This window comes from Mandrillus leucophaeus, unplaced genomic scaffold (genome assembly GCF_000951045.1).
Source record: "Mandrillus leucophaeus isolate KB7577 unplaced genomic scaffold, Mleu.le_1.0 Scaffold172, whole genome shotgun sequence".
Taxonomy (NCBI): Eukaryota; Metazoa; Chordata; class Mammalia; order Primates; family Cercopithecidae; genus Mandrillus; species Mandrillus leucophaeus.
In genome coordinates this window covers 274,791-297,002 of record NW_012101721.1, presented here as the reverse complement: position 1 = coordinate 297,002, position 22,212 = coordinate 274,791, and the positions used below count along the sequence as shown (strand labels likewise).

At 35.7% G+C, this 22,212-nt stretch overlaps 1 protein-coding gene across 3 annotated transcripts in view; it reads left to right on the top strand.

Moving 5' to 3' along the window:
• Positions 1-22,212, top strand: part of ARHGAP20 (Rho GTPase activating protein 20) — a 123,866-nt gene that overhangs the window by 1,595 nt on the left and 100,059 nt on the right. For 2 of the 3 annotated variants that reach the window (XM_011976954.1, XM_011976953.1), the window contains exon 2: positions 18,493-18,575. In XM_011976954.1, coding sequence (XP_011832344.1) covers positions 18,496-18,575 — 80 coding nt within the window. In that variant the 5' untranslated portion in view covers positions 18,493-18,495. Of the gene's footprint in view, positions 1-18,492; positions 18,576-22,212 lie in introns of those variants that run through there. The other variant, XM_011976955.1, reaches the window with a different exon arrangement.

Below are 22,212 nucleotides of genomic sequence, written 5' to 3'. Positions count from 1 at the left end.
GCTGCGGCGCTAGTGGGGTCGGCCCCCTCACCTGCCCGCCGAGGCGCGGCTGCTCCATGGCAGTTTTCAGGGGGCAGATATAGGGGGATACTGCCCCCCACACTAGGATCCTGGATGATTCCAGGTCTCCGAGGTGGGGGTCACAGTTGGAGGGGAGACTGTGGATGCTAAGGGTCGACTCTACGGTGACATGTAGGTTTGGCTGGGCCTAGAACCGGGCAGAGTGGGGGCGGGTGGGCTGTGGTTGGGGGTCCTGAGGGCTGAGGCGGGGGCCTTCTCCCTGCGCTGGTCCTCTGGCCCCTGGGACTCTGGCCGGGCTGGAGAGGGGTCCAGGTGTCGGTGTGGGCGTGGGGGCAGCGCGTGTTCCCTGTCAAAGCTGGGAGATGGATGCAGGTGACAACTTGTAGCGTTCCATTCCAATAAACACAGCCGCGGTGCTGCGGGAGGATTCCGATCCGGATCAGGTTTCGTTGGAACGGTTCCCTTAGCAAGTGCACGTGGGCCGCGGGCTGCCAGCCTCGGCCGTTCCGCTCCCTGAGGAATTGATTTGGGTGTTTCTAGCCCTGTCTGCCTATCCCCCGCCTCCTCACCCCCGCCCCCAGTATAAGACGTTCTGATATTTGGCCATTTTTTTCCTTGTCTTAGTGGTACACTTCCAGCTTTTCTGGAAACAAGTGGCGATTAGAGGTATCTTCTAGCTTTTCCTTAGGAAATATCTTAAGGGGTTGCATTTGTTTCATTAGAGACTTAAAGGGGTTACGCAGGTTCCCTGCTTGTCTTATTTTACTGCCTTTCATAAATCTTCCCACCAGGATCTTGGGTTGGCTAGAGGTCAGTTGAAGAGAGGTGATCGGTGTGCCGAGTATAGAAATGTGTGGGAGTTCCCAAGGACCTTGACCGTGTCACGGAGCCATCGAGGGGTGTCCGTGAATTTGATGATGTATGGGCTGTAGTGCCCGCTTAGCCTTTGATGTATTGAGGCTGCGGTTTGTCCTTGTCGCTTTTCCCCTTCAGAGGTGGAGGGAATGTGTGTGTGTAGTCAAGTCTTCCCAAATAAAACGTGAATTTATCAGGCTAGCCCTACATTTACTGACATAAATTTTAAAACTTAAAACATTTTCTTTTTGTAAACGTAAGGAATTGGAAGAAAAAGATTTATTTTTCTCAACAGTTTTCTTTTTCTTTTTCTTTTTTTATTTTATTTTTTTTAGCTAAGGGTAACACAGCCAAAGGGAGGAAGCATTAGAGAGGAACTTCATTATCATTTATCAAGTAATGCTTGTCCAATAAATGCAGGGTTGCTTCACTCTTTTCTCACGTTCTTTTTACTCATCGTAGTCACTATCCTTAAGATGTTGTCATTTGTTATGAAACAACAGCTTCACACATTAACAAACCAGTACCTACCTTTCCAACATCGTTGGGAAAAGTAAATGTGAAATTCAGTAAATAATGACATATAAAAGACACTTAATAAATGTTAGCACTTACTGTTTGCAATATTCCTGTATCTGTAATTCATACCTTTGTGTCCCAGTTGTTCAAGCCAAAAATCTAGGATTCATTTTCAACTCATTTCCTCTCTCTGCACCAACCAATCCATCAGGGAAGCTACTGTCAATCCGAATGTGTATTGAATTTCTCCACTTCATCTCCACTGTTGCCAGTGTAGTCCAAGCCAAGCCGCCATCTCTCACTTGTACCTTTGCAGAAATGTCTTAACTTGCCTAACACCTTTCTTGTCCTTTTTTGATCCAGTCACCACTTAGCACCAGAATAATCTTTCATAATGTAAATTAATCATGTTGCGCACATGCTTAAAATCCTGCAGTGACTTTTCATCCATTTGTAATAAAATTCAGACCCCTTTTTCTTGGCCCTGTCTACTTCTCCCACCTCATCTACGCGTCCCCCCTTGTTTGTGTATTCTCCAACCACACGGGCCTTCTTCCTCTTCATGTATCAAGTCGTCAAATTCATTCTTATTTTGAGGCCTTGATGGTGTTTCTCCAGGTCTTTGCAGTCTTGACTCTCATATTGTTGTCAGATCGTAGGTGCTAGCAGAGGCCTGCCATTGACTACCTAAGTGGAAGTTGCTCCTCAGTCATTCTGTATGCCTTCTGCTTTATTATCATCTTAGCATTCATCCTTGCCTGATATTTTCTTATTTACTTGCTTGTCATCTGTTACCCACATCCCTCACCAGATTGTGAAAACCATGATAATAGGGACCTTATCTGTATTGCTTAAGGCTACCTCTCCAGTGCCTAGAATAGTGTCTGCTGTATATTAATTAGATTTTCCATAAATATTAGTTGGGTTATGTACAGCAGTGAACAGGACAGATGTGGCCCCTGGCCTCAGAATTTATGGCTCAGAGCAGGGTCAGCAAACCTTTATTTAAAGGACCAGATACTAAATATTTAAGGTTTGTAGGCCCTCTGTTACAGGCTACTCAGTTCTGCCATTATAGTGCTAAAGCAGCCATAGACAACGTAGAAATGAATGGACATAGCTGCGTTGTAATAAAACTTAGTTTGGAGAAACAAGTGGGAGTCTCTGTGGTGTAGTTTCCTCTCTCCTGACTATGGGAGAGTAGTGCCACTGAGTAGTACATTGTGTAATGATAGAACTCCTTTATCTACCGTGTCCAGTTCAGTAGCTACTAGCTACATGTAGCTATTGAGCTCTTGAAATGTGGCTGGCATGACTGAGAAACTAAAAATTTTTTAACAGCTTCACTGAAGTATAATTGATATAGAATAAACTGCACATATTTAAAGTATATAAATTTAATAGTTTTGACATATATATACGCTAGTGAAACCATCTCCACAGTTTAGCTAAGGAACATATTCATCATCCCCCAGTGTTTCCTTATGTCTCTAATTCCTTAATTCCCTCCCCATTCCCACACAACCACTAGTCTGTTTTCTGTCACTGTAGGTTAATTCACATTTCCAAAGATTGTTTGTAAATATAATCATACTTTATATTCTTTTTATGTCTGCCTTGTTTCATTCAGTACAATTACTTTGAGGTTTACCCATGGTTTTGCATGTATCTATAGTTCATTTTGTTGCTGAGCAGTATTCCATCATGTAAATAGACCACAATTTATCCATTCATCTGTTGATAGGCATTTGGATTATTTCCAGTTTTAGGCTATTACAAATAAAATTGCTGTGAACATTCATGTACAAGTATTTGCATGGACTTCATTTTTGGGGGGTTAAATACTTAGGTGTGGAATAGCTGGATCATATTTAACATTTTAAGCATGTATATATGTGTGTGTGTGTGTGTGTGTGTATAACATTTTAGGTATATATTTAACATTTTTAAGAATCTGTCCAATTGTTTTTTCCAAAATGGTTTTGTATTCCCCCTGGCAGTGCATATGAGTCCAACTTCTCCCAATTTTCACCAACACTTATTATTATCTGCCTTTTTTTATTACAGTCATCCTAGTGGATGTAAAATGCTATCTAATGGTTTTGATTTGCATTTCCTCAATGACCAGTGATATTGAGCATCTTTTCATGTGCTTATTTGTCATCCATATGTTATCTTTGGTGAAGTATCCAAATATTTTGCCCAATTTTGTGTTTTTCCCAGTCTGTGACTTGTCTTTTTACTTTCTTAAGAGTGTCTTTCAAAAGAACAGAAGTTCTTATTTTTGGTGAAATACAATTTGTCATTTTTTTTTCTGTAAGCTTCTTAATTATGATCAACTTGAATTTAAATCTGAAGAGCCACATGTGTCTAGTGGCTACTGTATTGGACAGCACCGATCAGAGGAAGAGACAAAAAAAATTAATAAATGGTGATAACTGTTATTAAAGGAACAAACATAACCCTGAATTAGACAAATGTGGTTGTTGAGCTAGATCATTCTGCATTAGAGTGTACAGGGAAGGCCTTTTTAAAGTGTCCCTTAACTCTCTTATGGCTTAAAAAGACCATGCCATAAAAAGAAGTGGGAGCATTAAGTTCAAAGGTCCTGAGGTAGATATGTTTGAGGAGCTAATATATAGATGCTGTAAATGAAGTCAGTCTCTTAATAGTATAGCCACATTTATTATTTTAATCTCAAGCAGAATTGCCTAGCTAGATCATTCACTTTTACTCACTACTCAGAGGATTTCATTGTTTCCAAAAATCAAATCCACTCTCAGAAGACAAAGATTTTTCTATCACTGAGGCACTTCCAAAGAATATACAATAAATTTGTACAGTAATTCCTAAAAATTGGATTCTAAAATATAATAGCATACAGATAAAGCATAGATAATACTTTGAATTATTCTGGAATCATACATCCTTGAGGATATCCACATTTTCACAGAATAGTTTTAATGAAGTGGAAGCACATATTAGAATCATTTTAGGAATGATTTGTATCAGACTCAAATACTCTGACCTTTTGGTTTCATATACTAATTGAAAAATCTTTAAATAGGATGAGTGTTGGAATAGGGAAAAGAGACTTATAGACCCAGAAAGCCAGACAAGGGAAAATAATTTTAAAATAGCTCTAATATTTTTAAATGTAGCAGCTGCTGTTGTAAACTTCATTCTGCCTTTTCTTTCTAATTCTCTGGGTCCAAATCTGTTTATAATACCTCATGGTAAAACAAGGGCGAACTTGGACCAGGTGTGTGTCTTATACTGGGGCTCGAATTAAACATCTTAGTGAGTAAGCTTTAGTTTTACTCTTCAATACTGAGAAAAATATTATGCCCATAGTTAAACTAGTATCCTACTCAATTCTTATCTGGTGTTACTCACAAAACGAGTTGCATAAAATCAGATATGTGAGATTGTTTTGGCAGGGAGGATCCTAGAATTATAAAAATAAAATTAGATTAATCAGGAATGGCCTCTGTTATCCCTCATGTGACCTCTGAACTTCCGATTGGGCTTTGTTTCTTTGTATGTAAAATGGGGTAATAACCCCAATCCTGCACATCTCACAAGGCTGGTTTTTATGGGTCATGAAAGGTAAATGAAAACACTTTCCAAAAGTGCAGGAGTTATTAGTGTATCTTGTGAGCGTAGGTGTAAAGCAACAACAGGAGTTTGAGTTTAAAAATGTAACATCAGAACATGTACATGCATATGAATGTATACCATCCTTTAAAGCAGTCGTCTTTGGAAGCCATGAATATAAAATACCATGAGGCAGAAACTTGAATAAAAATATAAGGGTTGACTATATCTTATGGAAGAATAAAGAAAATTTAAAAATCTCTTTAAGTGAATGCTTAACTATATTTAAAACACATCAGTTATATGAGGTAGGTATTAATTTTTTCCTAAAGAAGGAACTGAACCATGTCAATGCTACAGTACAGTTTAAGTGGCAAAACTGGAATTTGAACCCATTTCTTCCAACTCCATTTCTCTTTTCAACGAGACTATTGCTGCATTTGTTATTGTTTGTAACATAAGATACAGGGGAGAGTAGGTTTGAATTATGTATAGCCAGCTAAGAAAAGTACAATTGAGGGCCTTTTCTCAATTAAAAAAAAAGAGTATACATTCTTTGGAGAGTGGCATTTCTACCCTCTCTGTCTACCATTGAATGTTATGTTCACTGCTACCATTAGGTAAATATTAGGTAAACATTGACTTTTCGTGACAATCAATGACACAATCACTGGTCTAATTACTTTGGTGATTTTTATGCTTCGGTGTCTGACATTTTCAGATGTTTTGTATAAGGCAGATGTATTTCAAGAGCTCTTAGCTGGCCTGATCTCTATGCTGATACCTCAGCCTTGCTTGCTATTGGAAAGATTGCCGTATTCTCCAGAAAAACTCAGAAGAGTCTATTTCAAAGTTATGTGTCGGTGCACTGAATCCTAAGCCTCAGATGATTCCACTGTGGAAAATCATGTGGAAACCCAGTTGAAACTCTCTCAACTCAGTAAACTTTTATATCACTGCCCCACTGAGTCTGGAGGGAAAAACTTTGTGTCCATAGTTATTCTCACTTAAAATGTGAATACAATAGTGCATTTTACCATAGCAGAAGAAAAATTAGTTTTTGTGACTCTAAAGTTTATAGACTAGAATAAATTGTAGTTGTATAAAATAAAAGTAAAGGATAATCTTTTTATATATGTGTAAAAAGTAATTATTAATTTTGAAGATTGAGTCCCCTAAGTTAAAATAGGCAGTTGGAATTCGTAGACTGAAAGTTCACAAGTCATAGATACCTAAATAGTTAGCGCAGTTGTTGCTTTTAGTTCTAAAGTGAAGATTGTCATGAAGCGATTTATCACCCTCTGTGCCTTCAGCATTCTCCCGGGTTATGATTTGGCAAAAGGGCTGCAGGACAAAAGGTGGAACATGTTCAGTAGATGGGGGAGAACTGAGAAAACTGATGGTATCTACAGGAATGAAATCCTCTCCAATCAATAACTTAGATGTCTGAATTCTTTCACAATTCTTACCTTTCCATCCAGGACTTGGTGTGGCTATCCTTTTCAAAGTAAAGTCGTGTTATACCTTATGGGACTACATACAACTTAACAAAAATATGTAATTGTAAAACTTGCCTTCCTAGAAGGTATCTGTAGCTGAAAATATACTAGATTTCAACTTAAATTGCCGCTAAAATACATTATAAAGTGTCACAAAAAATAGGTATATAATATCAAAGTTATATGTGTGTACATAACACTTGTATACTCATAATATGCACAGTGCTTTGAGGAAATACATATTTTTATGATTCAATGGAGTTTGATTACTCATACCCCTCATGTCTTCAGAGCATTTAGTATAAACCTTTAAAGTAAACTTTAAGTGAAGGAAAAGTTTGCTCTCCTGTTCTGTTGGTACTTCAAGTGTTTAGGATCACAGGGATTCTAGAGGTCCTGATGTGTGCAGAAAGCCTGCAGAGAGAATGCTCAATTTGGTAGTGGCAACTATAACAGTTTTCTGAAGCAAACTAGGATAGGGTTGATCTTTAGCTTTTGTTTACTTGCAGGAGACTTTGCCACAATGTAGGAGACTGGAAAGGGAGCAGAGATGATTGCCTTTGGTCAACCATCAATAATGGGGCTTGCAGGCAATACAGCCCAGTTTATTTTATATTTTGTTTCAGTCTTATTTTCTTTATCTAGGACAAGTTTATGTTAGAAACATCTAACTGACAGCAGAAATAGCCTCATCAGCACTGTAGGTCAGTGGTGTGCTGAGAGCAGCCTTGACCTAATTTTGACAGACACCTGTCACATGACACAACTGAAATGTAAAACTTGTTTTTGGATGTCTGGTCACTTGTGTGTGGACTCTGAAAATGGAACGTATGTGTGCCCACACCAGCTCACATATCAAAGATCTGGAAAACACAGCTGCTCTGTGGCCTTTTGCTTTCCTTATTTACCTGGGTCCTAATTTACACCTAGGAGAGTGTGTTTTTATTTCCTCTCCTATCCCTACATTCACTCTTTCGAACCTCAGCTTTAACAATAGCCATCACCGGGTAGGTAACACTATGTCTGAATCTAGACAGACCTGGCTCTGCTTTTTTTTTTTTTCTCATTTTGATATAGTCCGTTAGTTTTTTACCATTATGGTTTTAGGATTTGATCACAGTATTTTTCCCCTCTGCGTTGAAAACAATGAGGGGCTACCGTAAGGCAAAGCTTCCCAACTGTTGCAAATGTGTCTGACAATTAGCCCCTTGGCCTTCAGGTGAGTGGATGGATACTGGGGAGCCAGGGTGCCCCTTTGTTTATCATAGAGTGTTATGGTTGTACAAATATCATTTTGTATGGACCATTATATGAAAAATGTAGGAAGAAACTATTTTTTACAGGCAGGTTCCTGCCCTGCAAGAAACTATTAGGCAGAGAACATTGGTGATTGACTCTACCTACTCCAGAGTGCTACTTAAAGATTATCATGACCAAAGGTTGAAACTTGTAGCTTTGCCAAAGAAAAAAAATCCAGCCAGCATGAAGACCCATGGTGATGCTCCATGAATCCTGCATGTGTGAGGATGGAGGCAAGGAAACAAAGAATAATGTATAAGGGAAATTCTAATATGCTTATATTTATTTATGTACAGCACTAAAGCACTTAAAAATTTACTGTCTATATGTTACATTATCACAGTGCCTTTCATTTCAGAGGACTTTCATCCATATATATATGAATGAATATATCTATATAGTGAATAGGGCAGGTATTATGTCCATTTTAGAGAAAATCTGAGAAATTAAGTGGTAGAACTAGGGTCCAGAATTAAGGTCCAGTGTCTCCTAGCCTAGTGCCCATTCTTCTGCATTACATAGATTATCATATTTATTGTTGTATTTCAACGTGGTAATAGTCCTTTGGAAAGAGGAAAGAGCTGAAAAGTAAAATCATTTCTTTCTTCAGAAAGGAATGTATATTCATTTACAGTAGTCTGTACTGCGATTACATTTATTTTAGCTAAATGTTTAAACTGGTTCTTATTGGGATGATTTAGAGGTAAATAGAAGATCGTATTTATCACAGACCAAATGGACAAGAGCGGGAAGCTTCAGCTTACCTAGTGGTCAAAACTTTGTTGTGATAGTAGGACCCAGAAGCAAGGTGCAAGGTTAAAAGTAATTCTCTTTTTCCCTTACAGAGCCAGTGTTGTTGAAGTATAATTATTCAGTGGCTTGGATATGTCTTCCACAAGTAAATGCTACAGGCATGTAGGGAAGACAAGAAATACTTTAATGCTCACCAAATTGCACAGACTAGCCACAAAAGAATTAATAGTCAAGTTTGGATAAGCTAATTTGTAAATTTGATTACTTATTTTTTCTAGCCTTGAAAATTTGGAGTTCTATAAAAGCTTTCCCAGTGCCCTTATTTTAATAATATGCTTATTTTAAATGCTTGAAAGTGACTTCACCATCCATAATTCAACTGAAATGCTTGATTTTTTTCCCTCATAAAGTGACTGGAACAAAACAAAGCATGAAAAATTGCAGTTCACCTCCAACTTTAATCTTTCATCCTGTTCCTTCCTTTTGATATGCTTTGTTTTTCTTTAATCTCTGTGAGAACTAATAATGAGCAGATTCAGAGTGATTTAGAGGTTCCAAAAATAGTACTATATCTCTTGGCTGTCATGAAGTTAAAATTCCAGTGAGAGTCTGCATACAGGTTTTTATGTAAAAAGTGTTTTCTGCATTGTTGAAAATAAAACAACAAAACTTTTTTTCTTCAGTTACCTATTTACAACTTCATTTTTTCTACATAGGCACACTTGTATTACCACCTTAAAACCTCAGATTTTGGGTATGTTAATTCATTCACTCAATACACAACTATTGAGAATTTGCTATGTGAAAACCCTAAGGACACCGGAGGAATAGGGGAGGAATGGTGGCAAATCACAATAGACAGGAAGTAAGAATAGATATGTCATGTAAATAGAAAACAAAAGTGAGCAGGAGTAGCCATCCTCATATCAGATAAAACAGACTTTAAACAAACAATAGAAAAAAAGACAAATAAGAGCATTATATAATGATTAAATGTTCAATACAAGAAGATTTAACTATATATGCAGCTAACACCAAAACACCCAGATTCATAAAATAAATACTACTACACCTAAGAAAACATTGATAGTAATACAATAATAGTGGGGTACTTCAATACCCCACTAATATCACTAGACAAATCATGAAGGCAGAAAATCAACCAAGAAACTCTGGACTTAAACTGAACTGTAGACCAAATGGACTTAACAAACATTTACAGAACATTCTAGCCAACCAGAGAATATACATTCTTCTCAGCTCTACATGGAGCATTTTCCGTTATCGACCATATGCTTGGTCATTGAAGAACTCTCAATAAATTCAAAAAAATCAAAATCATATCAAGCATCTTCTCAGACCACAGTGGAGTAAAATTAGAAATCAAGACCAAGAGGAACTCTCATAAACACACACTATGTGGAAACTAAACACCTTGCTCCTGAGTGACCTTTGGGTAAACAGTGAAATTAAGAAATCAAAAAAAATGTTCAAAACAAATGAAAATAGAGACACAACATATCAAAACCTCAGGGATACAGCAAAAGCAGAACTAAGAGGAAAGTTTATAACTTTAAATGTCTACACCAAAAAGATAGAAAGATCTTAAATTTACAACCTGATGTCACACCTCAAGGAACTGGAAAAATAAGACCAATTGGAACCCAAAGCTAGCATAAAAAAAAAAAAAGAAATAACAAAGATTAAAGCAGAAGTAAATGAGATTGAGACAAAAAAAAGATATAAAGGATCAGTGAAACAAAAAGTTGGTTATTTGAAAGGATAAACAAAAATGACAGACTGCTGGCTAAATTAACTGAGAAAATTCAAGTAAGTACAACCAGAAATGATAAAGGTGACATTACAATTGATAACATAGAGATACAAAAGATCATCACAGACTACTGTGAACATCTCTATGTGTATAAACTAGAAAATCTAGAGGAGGTGGATAAATTCCTGAAAATATAAAACCCTACAAGATTGAACCAGCAAGAAATAGAAGTCCTGAACAGACCAATAATGAGTAATGACATTGAATCAGTAGTAAAAATCTTCTAACAACAACAAAAGCCCAGGACCAGTCAGATTCACAGTTGAATTTTATCAAACATACAAAGAACTGGCATTCAATCTTACTGAAACTTCTAAAAAACCAATGAGGAGGGATCATTTCCTAACTCATTCTATGACACCAGTATCTCCCTGATACCAAAATCAGGGGAGGACACAACAGAAAACGAAAACTATAGGCCATATCTCTGATGAACACAGATGCAGAAATCCTCCACAAAATACTAGCAAACCGAATCCAATAGCACATGAAGAAGATAATTTATCATGATCAAGTGAGTTACATCCCAGGGATGCAATGATGGTTCAACATCCACAAATCAGTAAATGTGTTTCACCACATACACAGAACTAAAAACAAAAACCATACAGTCATCTTAATAGATGCAGAAAAGGCATTCAATAAAATCCAACATCCTTCCTGATAAAAACCCTTAACAAAATAGGCTGATGAAAGAAATCGTAGATGACACAAATGGAAAAATATCCCATGCTCACGGATTGGAAGAACCAGTATCATTAAAATGCCTGCACTATTCAAGGCAATCTACAGAGTCAGTGCAATCTCTATCAAATTACCAATTTCATTTTTCACACAATTAGGAAAAAAATCCTAAAGTTCATATGGAACCAAAAAAAACAGCCCGAATAGCCAAAGCCATCCTAAGCAAAAAGAAAATCCAGAGACATCATATTGCCTGACTTCAAATTATACTACAAGGCTATGGCAACTAAAACAGCATGGTCCTGGTATAAAAATAGACATATAGATCAATGGAGCAGAATAGAGAACCCAGAAATAAAGCCATATGCCTACAACCAACTGATCTTCAACAAAGCCAACAAAAATAAACAATGGGGAAAGGACATCCTATTCAATAAATTGTGCTGGGAAAATTGGCTAGCCACATGCAGAAGAATGAAACTAGACAAATGCAAATGCAACATAAAAATAGACAAATGGGATTTAATTAAACTAAACAGCCTCTGCAAAGCAAAAGAAAGAGTAAACTGACAACCTACAGAATGGGAGAAAATATTCACAAATTATGCCTCTGACAAAGGACTAGTAGAACTTTACAAGTAGAACTTACAGGGAACTGAAAGAACTCGACAAGAAAAAAACAGCTCCATTAAAAACTAGGCAAAGGACATGAACAGATATTTCTCAAAAGAACAAAAGCAAGTGACAAAAAGCACTTGAAAAAATGCTCAAAAATCACTAATCAGAGAAATGCCAATTAAAACTACAATGAGATATTATCTTACACCCATCAGAATTGCTATTATTAAAAAGTAAAAACAAACAAACAAAAAAAAAACAGGTGTTGGCATGGATGTGGAGAAAAGGAAACATACAATATTGATGGGAATGTAAATTAGTTCAATATCTATGGAAAACAATATGGAGATTTCTCAAACAACTAAAAACAGAAATATCATTCAATCCTACAATCCCATTACTGGGTATCTACACAAAGGAAAAGAAATCATTATAAAGACACCTAAACAGAAAAAGACACCTGCATTTCTATGTTCATCACAGCACTACTCACATTAGCAAAGTCATGGAGCCAACCCCAGTGTCCATCAACAGTTAACTGGATAAATAAAATGTGGTACATATACACCATGGAATACTATGCAGCCAAAAAAAGAATGAAACCATTTTCTTTGCAGCAACATGGGTGGAGCCTAGAGGCCATTATCCTAAATGAACTAACTCAGAAAATTAAATACCACATGTTCTCACTAATAAGTAAGATCTAACAATGGATATAAATGGACATGAAGTTGGAAATAATAAATACTGGAGACTGCAAAAGGGAGGTGGGTGGGAAGGTGGCCAGAGTTGAAAAACTACCTATCAGATACACTGTTCACTATTTGGGTAATGAGTATGCTAGAAGCCCAGTCCTCACCAGTACACAATATACTGATGTAACGCACATGCACATGAATCTAGAGTTTTTTAAAAATTTTAATTAAAACAATAAGCAGGTGGGCAAATTCCTCAGATCTCTGAAGAACTCAAATGGAGAGCCACTGAAACTTTTTGTACAAAAAATATATTGGATAAAAAAAAATTTCCATTTTCATATAGTTCAAATGATTGTGATAAGAAGAAAATTATAACTTATGGCTAAGGACCAGTTTGCTGGACTGGAGCCCAGTGGTTTAGTAATTTGATAGTTAGGTTTCTTTGGTATTAACCAAATCAATTTGCATATCGTACAATTCACCCACCTAAAGTTATGTTTAGTGGCTTTTAGTGTAGTCATAGAATTGTACATTTATCACCACAGTAAATTTTAGAATATTTTCATTACTTCAGACAGAAATACTGAACCCCCTTAGCTATCATTCCTCAATTCTGCTGTCTCCCCAAACTCTAGGCAAGCACAAATCTTTAAGTCTCTATAGATTTGCTTATTCTGAGCACCTTATATAAATGAAATCATATATGGTTTTTGTAATGGTTTCTTTCAATTAGTATAATGTTTTCAAGGTTCACTCATGTTGTAGCATGTATCAGTATTTCATTTCTTTTTATTGCCAAGTAATATTTCACTGTATAGATACACCACATTTTGTTCACCCATTCATTCATCAGTTGATTGGCATTGGTAATGTTGCCACTTTTTTACTACTATGAATTATGCTGTTATAAGCAATTATATGCAAGTCTTTTTGAGGACATATGTTTTTATTTCTCTTGGATATGTACCTAGGAGTAGAATTGCAGGATCATATGGTAACTCTATGTTTACCCATTTGAAGATCTGCCAAACTGTTTTCTGTCTTACCAGTTTTCATTCCCACCAGCAGTGTATGAGAGTCCAGTCTTCAATCCTCACCAACCCTTGTAATTATCTTTTTTTATTATAGTCATCCTAACGTGTGTGATGTGGTATCGCATTGTAATTTTGATTTGCATTTCCCTGATGGCTAATTACGTTGAGCATTTTCTCATATCCTTATTGGCAACTTGTGTGTCTTCTTTGGAAGACTGTATTCATATCCTTTGCCCATTTTTAATTGGGCAATTTGCCTTTATTATTGAGTTTTAATATTTCTTTATAATAGATACAAGTCGCTTGTCAGATATGTGATTTGCAATAAAATCTTTCCCATTCTGTGGGTTGTCTTTTCACTTTCTTAATGGTGTCTTTTGAAGCATGGAAATTTTAAATCTTGATGGTGTCTAGATTTTTTCTTCTGTTGCTTGTACTTTTGGTATCATATCTATTAATAAGAAGCCACTGCCTCATCCAAGATGACAAGATTATGCCTGTGTTTCCTTCTAAGATTTTTATAGTTTTTAGCTGTTACTTTTAGGTCTTTGAGTTAATTTTTGTATATAGTCTGAGGTAGGGGTCCAACTTTATTCTTTTGTATGTGGATATCCAATTAGCACCATTTTTTCTGTTGACAAATGATTAACTTTATTGTCAGGCAGATGTTTACTATGTAGCTCAAAGTGATAAGTGTCAACACTGTGTTCAAAAGGTGTAGTTTGCAGTGCACAGATATACTCTTGCAAATGCTTACATTTTTCTTAATGACACCATTCCAGCAGAGCCCCTTAAAGGTTTGTTTGTTTTCATATGTGTGCATTTGGGTATGGCAGTATTTATGTGGTGAATGACTGGGTTTTGTAATTCACATAAAACCCTCATTTATAGAGTGTATAGTTTGTGCCAGGCCTTATACCAGGATTTGGGAATGCAAAAATATGCTTGCTACAGAGTATAGAGTTCAGTAAATAATTGTTGAAGGAAGGGAGAAAATTTAGGAAGAAGACATAGCCCCTGCTCTCTAGAAAGGGTCAGAAACATAAGTGTAATGTGAAATGCTACTACTGAGGCATCATATATGAAGGAACACAGGGAGTTGCATATGTAATTAATCCATGTATTTAAAATGACTTGAAGTGGAAAGCACCTTGCAGATTAGTTGATAATGTTGCTGCAGATTTGTGTTATTATTTAAATGTAAAAGATAAAAACAAATTACTGACATTTGGTTCTCATATTCAGTTATGACCTTTATTCATTTACTCTTAGGCATAATAGGATTTTTTTACCTCCAATACTGAATATAACTGCAGAGGAGACAGCAGAGGGTCAAAGATCCTTTGGAAGTAATGGCAAAAACAGCAATTACTTGTATACCAACCTAATAATTTCTCTCTAGTATTCATGTTATACTTTCTTAATAAAGGGCCATTTGTAAATAGACAACAGTTTTTAAAATTTAATCACTCTTTATTCCATTTTAGAACTTCTTCCATTCTCCTCCTCATTTTTTCCCATTTCGGGGACAGAGGAGTAGATAGATACTACTTCATATTTGTTTGTTTCTTAGCTCACATAAAATTATTATTTAGTTTTTGGGGATACTTAACACTAGGTAAGTGGTACGATATTAAACTCATTCCCAAAAGATTAATGCAATTAATTAATTGGGTATTTTGCCTAAATGTATAGCTTATCATTTCTTTAAAACATTACCTTTTAAATATATTCTATTTCACAGTGGTATCAACTATGTATGAGGTCATCTAGTTATAAACATCAAGTACAACAGAAAATATATACCATATACTGTTTGTAGTTTACTTTGTTTTCTGCGAGGCAAGGAATTATAGTTATCCCTGTCACAGAACAACTGTGAAATTTGTTGGTGCTAAGATAAGCATAACCTAAACCTGTCCTGATAAGTTTGTACTATTATACATCTGTAAAACAATCAATAGTTTCATTCTATTTTGATGTATTTCACATAGTTGTTATAAACAAGAAAATCTAAGTTTTCATTGCCTGACAACAGATTCTTTAAGAGATCAGTGAATTTATTTTGAAGTTATTACTGGCCCTTTGTTTGGTTACACTTTTGAGCAAAAGAAAAAGATCAGTGTATTTTGAATGAATTAATATCTAAATCTATTAATCCCCAGTTATATTGGCTGCTTGTAAGACTTTTATTACTTATTTAGAATGAATCCTGTGAATCCTAAATGTACGGTTCATGTAATGTTTATTTTCTTTCATATCCATGGTGAATGTTTGGTGGACACTTAATGTGGAACTATCAGAAATAGAAGGGATCTAAGTGACTGTGTAGTCCAAACTGTCTCATTTTGTGGGTAAGGAAATGGAGGCCCAGAGAAGTGGCTGAATTGCCTTGGGTTGCACATCTCATTAATGATAGGGTAAGTCTGAGTGTGAACAATGGAACCTGAAATAAAAATAAACTACCTGCTGGTAGTTTGATTGCATTCTCTTCAATATAAATCAAGCTGGATGAGGTGGCTACACTCAGCATTTGACCCCTTACACATCTGACAATTTTAAAACTCAGAAAATATGGTCTATTCACTATTATACAAATGATCTTCTACAATAGATTTACATGAAAAACACCCATTTCAAAAGCACCCTTTCACAAGAAAATTTGTCACCCTTCTTTGATTATCCATTCTCATGTTTAACAGCTATCATTCTCGGGAAGATTTTGTTACATCAGAAAGTTTTTTAACTTGAGGTTCATAAATCCCTAAGGAATCCATTTTATGGGAGTTCTGAACCCCTGAAGTTGCATGCAAAATTTAGCTCACAACTTTTATAGATTTCTCAACAAACCACTACCCAAGGTCAACCTGGATTTTCATTCCATGTTTCTCCCCATTTCTTTTTGCCTCATCTTCCTTGGAAGATGCTTGCTTTCCTCCATATTACAGTTCTGCATTAATTTTGAGAGATTATTACTGTTTCTAAATGAAGGATCTCAGATCATTTTATCCTTTTTCATAGGTTTTTTTCTTCACATTTTAAATCATTTTACACTGTCTTTTGAATCCTTTCCAAAGTCTTCATAAACCTGAAAGCCAAGAAGCTCAGAATTAGAAACTATGTACTAATGAAGATCCAGTTTAGAATCTTGGATCTGCTGACAGTGATTTCAGAAGGTTAGAGAAAGCAGATGTAAAACTGCTGAATGGCAGATCCTCAAGGACAAAGCAGACAGAGGGTGTAAGGGACAAAGGTAAAGCTTGCAAGAGTGGGTACATTTCACACTTCAAAGTAGTAAATTGGTCCTGTAAAGGGAATCAGCATAGAGAGTAGGAATCAATTCCAGGCCTGAAGATGAAACACAACCCTGCAAAAAATCGGGAACATAGCTTGATGGATATGAACAAACTGCCACTTTTCTTAGTAAAATCAATCCCGTCTTTCAGTATTGAGATTCTTCACATGAGGAAGTGCAATACAAATACTTATCTCCCAGTTTTCCTTTCTGCTTGTAACCTCTGCAGTCACACGAGCCTAAGGATCTTAGATTCCTGAAGATTATGTTCCTAAGAGGTGTGAGTAATGGAAATAGTGAAATGGGGCTTGCACACTATAATATATAAATTAGATTATTGAAATCACCAGTGTTGGAAAGGATTGGACTTTTCTAAGAATCTGATGATAACTCTGGGCTGTTTCTCTAGAAGGAAGACATCAAATATACATCATGCAAAAACTTTTTATATAAGTAACCTGGCCTGAAATTTATTTGTGGTTAATAACTCCCAATTGAGATGTTTGATAGTGTCTATTTTTAACCCATGTGTTTCCTGTCGTTTATTGATGTTTTACATAATTATTTCAGCTGTTGTCTCAGCTGTGCTAAGGAGATTTGGGCCTATAGCTTCCACATGTGAGCCAAAAGATTAAGGAGTGGAATAGCAACACCGAGGCCAGAGCAGTGGTGACAATAATTTGAGAGAGATCCCTAGGAGCATGGAGAATTTGTGGGATAAGAATTGTGCCAAAGAAGTCTAGCATCCTCTTCCCACTGGATGATTCTTTATTCCTATGCTAGAATCATTGTTTTACTTTTAAAACTACAAGCCGTTCCTTTATGAATCACATAATAGGATACTGACACTGAGCTGGCTAGTTTTGTATGGTTCCCATCGGAGCAACATCCAGTTCCCAAGCATGACTGACCTAGAGGTAGTGGGTAAGACCTTTGGCGAGGATACAGGGGTGAGAGGGATGAAAGGGCGTAAAGATACAGGGTGAGAAGAATGGTTTTGATAATAAAGCCTGAACTTCGCTTATGGCTGTTTGTGACTATATGGTTAATTTTACTCATCTGCCTCTAGTGGCTGTATCTAGATATGTTAAATATATAAGACTAAGTTTAGAGAGTAATTATCTGAATAATTCAAGCTGAATAAACTTCATTTACTGCAATTTTAGGTCATTGGAACAGAGTACCTGAATTATCCAGTTGCTTATATTTATATACGACCTAGGAAAAAAAAAGATTTTTTATTGTTTGAAGTTACTGTTTTAAAAAAAGTCTATTTGGAAGAAGGGATTCCCAAGTGTGTTAATATTTTTGCAAAAATCTAGTCTCTGTGCTTTTGCTTTAACTGTTTTTGCCTCTCCTTTACTTGTCTTTCCTTGAAGCCAAATTTGCCTGTGAAATAAAGATAGTAGTACCTACCCGGATGACATTTTGAATTATAAATAAGATAATCCATGTCCAGCCTTTAGCGTAGAACCGGACACATGATAACCAGTAATAATGGTTATGATGGTGTGTTTCTCCCAAATATTCTGGTAAACGTTTAACCTCTTTATTCTCTGACCACAAAAAATACTTATTGCCTTTACCACTTTTTGACACTTATTGTCCTGTTTTGTTTTTAAACTATTCTATTTTAGATGTTACAGTTTTATCTCCATAATGAAACTGTAGACTCCTTGATAGGCAAAGATAGGCAATGCAAAACTTGTTAAATTGGATTAAAAAAATCAACATTGTCTTGCCTTACAAGCCACGTGGTCTTCATTTTGGTTTGTTTCATCAACAGAAAATGAAAACACTAGCAGAGAGGAGGAGGAGCGCTCCATCTCTTATCCTGGATAAAGCTCTACAAAAACGGCCTACTACCAGGTAAGTGCAAAGCTTTGTATTACACATTTAGTACGTGCTTGGAAATTTATATTAGATGAAGTGTTTTTCAGATCACATATTCTTTAATGTATAGAGGTTGTTATCACCACCAGAATTCTCTGTTTAAGAGTAGAAAATACAACTTTTGTTCTGAGATTATTTAATAGGGCCCAGCTGGTATATATGCTCAGTTGCTTTAAAACTGATTCAAAAGTGAGTTTCACCCCAAAACATAGATAAACTTGAAAGTTCCACATTTTAACAAAATTTACTTGTAAAATAGAAATCAAAATACTGAAAAATCAATGTTTTGTTTCACACAAAACTGCATGTTTTTAAATCAACACAAAGTGATGGCTGTGCATGGATAGGCAGTTTTTCTTACCAACTTTAGATATGAAGAAAGATAACCATATTAAGATTATTTTTTAAAATGGAATATTGATTTATTTTAGGCATTGGTTAAATTAGTGAAATTCAAAGTGGAAAAATAAGCTAAATATCTGTGAACAGAGTCATTTCACCAATGGAGGCTAATTACTATTTCAGTGGACATTGAAATAGACATTTTTTTCCAGAGCAGGAGCAAAAGTTTATTAAAAAGATTTAGAACAGGAAGGAAAGTACAACTTGAAAGAGGCCCAAGCAGACGACTTGAGAAAACAAGTACGCAGCTTGACCTCTTGACTTGGGAATTTTGTATATTGGCATAATTCTGGAATCTCATTGGGAAGCTGCTGATCAGTTTCAGGTGTTTTCTGTCTATTACGCGACCGCCTTTCCCTAGTGCCAGCTGTGACCAATTATTACTTTAGAGAAATGGTTAACAACCACCTGACCATCAACTGATGGTCACGCAATACTCGTGGTGTGTGTTGCGGGGAGTCCTCTCCCGCCTTGCTCACACCTGACTACCGTAACATTTCAATAGACATTTTAAGAGTCTTTCATAATGTGTTGAAACTGAATAGTCATTATGATTTTATTCATTAATTTATTCGTTGTTTCAAATTCAAATATTTGTTAATTTATTCATTAATTTTTAAACGGCATTTTAACTCATAAGAGTTTTTATGTTCAAGGAATGTTACAATGATTTTTCTCTAAGCTGTGAATCCTTTTAGGTAAAGTGAAGGCTTCACCAACTTTAAAGTGAAGATATATCTATTACTATGACATTTCTTCAAATTGTGCTAATTTAATATAAAATCTATATGATTGGGAGGCCAAGGCAGGCAGATCTCGAGATTAGGAGATCGAGACCATGCTGGCTAACACAGTGAAACCCCGTTTCTACTAAAAAAATACAAAAAAATTAGCCGGGCGTGGTGGTGGGTGCCTGTAGTCCCAGCTACTTGGGAGGCTGAGGCAGGAGAATGATGTGAATCCGGGAGGTGGAGCTGCAGTGAGCCGAGATCGTGCCACTGCACTCCAGCCTGGGCATCAGTGCCTTAATCTTGGACTTGCCAACCTTCAGAACTATGAACAATAAATGTCTAATATTTATATATAAAAAGATATACAGTGTGTTATAGGAGCATGGATGTTATTTATGAAGAGTTAGAGGAGTTTTTGAAGGAAGTGACCTTTGAGAGAAGGCTAGAGACTATGATGTGTTTAGAAAACTGCAAACATTAGAATTCAGAGTATATATACAGAAGTCTTTTGTTTTTGCTAACAGGTTGATCTTATTAGTGAACCTTTAAAGTAACAGTATTCAGAAACTATTCAAAATTCTTTCTCAAAAAGGGGAAAATAACAGCTGGGTATATTAAAACAATGTTCATATTGATTATGTAGACATTATATTCTTGTTATATATTACCATACTTTAATTTCTTAGCATCTGAGTGGTATTTTTCTGAAAAATGTAAATTCAACCCCTATGAAAAATAGTATGGCACATTTTCAAAGAACTAAAAATAGAAATACAGTTCAACCCAGCAATCCCATTACTGGGTATCTAAACAAAGAAAAAAACCAGTTTTATCAAAAAGACATCTGCACTCTTATGTTTATTGAAGCACTATTTACAATAGCAAAATCATGGAATCAAACTAAGTATCAACAGTGGATTAAAGAAAATGTGCTACATATATACCATGGAATACTACGCAGACATAAGAAAGGACGAAGGATGAAATCATGTCCTTTGCAGCAACAGGTATGCAGCTGGAGGCCATTATTCTAAGTAAATTAACACAGAAACAGAAAACCCAATACTGTGTGTTCTCACATATAAGTGGGAGGAAACAATGGGAACACATGGACAGAAACATGAAAACAAAAGACACTAGGGACTCCAAAAGAAGAGAGGCAAGTGGGGGGCAAGGCTTGAAAAACTACTACGGGGTACTACATTCACTGTTTGTGTGATGGGTTCAATAGAAGCTCAAACCCTAGCATCATGCAATATACCCATGTAACAAACATGCACATGTACCCCTGAATCTAAAATTTAAAAAACGAGGTTGAGGTTTTTATCACTGAAAAATTATATGAAACAATAAAATTAAGATCATATTGGAAAATACACAGTCTTCTGGGAAATCTTTTGTTTTGTTGTATTCAACAAATAATCATATGATCATAGAATTAGAAGTAGTTTAACAAATAATATATTTCAACATTTTCATTTTATTTTTAAGAAAACTAAACCCTTTAACATATGTGCTCAGAGTCTTATCTTAACACAAGGATGATTATGACACAACGTTAGATCATCTTTAAACACAGAACTGAACACTACTGTGTCAAGGAGTAAAAGTAGTTGACTGCGGCCATGTAACCACTCACCTTAGAAAACATCTAACCTTATTAGTGTGAAAGATGTCTTGTCACATTTCCTAATATAATTACTTAGAGAAACCACCTCCAGCAGCTCTGAATGGTGTCACATTTTAAAAAATGTTAAAATCTGTGAACTGCCTCTCCTTATGTACTCTATGCATTCACCAAAGAACACTGGAGACAAAACTACGTTTAACACATAAATACAGTTAACTCATCAGTTAATTTAAATCTTTCTTCCTCTTTAAATCCAAATCCAGCTCTTGTTCATTAAATTATTTTTAAAAAGGATTCTTTGATATCTCCTGCAGATTTACATGCAAGCTTTATCATCTACAAGTCATTAATTACTAAGTAACAACTATGGAACAATAGTAAAAATAGTAAGGTTCTACAGCAATGCTAAAATCAAATATGGGCGTAATTAAAAAACTATAAAATGTCAATAAATGAAACACTATTTCTTTACTGTCTGCTGAAACACTGCCCACAAATCTTTTGCAATCTAGTTCTCATGTTACATTGCAAGAGACAGAAATGATTAAGGGGGAAGGCTATGAGAATTTTGCTGTATAAAGTACTACTTGAAATAGATCTGTTATCATCTTGGACTTTAGACATTTCTCACATTTCTGGAGTGTAATGGATAGAAAAGCAAAATTCTATTTGCAAAAATTTGCATTATTTGTAACAACTTTGGAAAAAGAAGTATATCACTGAATACTACTATTTAGTTTTTTACTATAAAATTTAAGTTTTAACTATAGGATTTATTTAAAATAACAAGTTCATTAATAATTCATAAAATCTGATTTATGTAACTTTTCAGGAACATACATTATAAAAA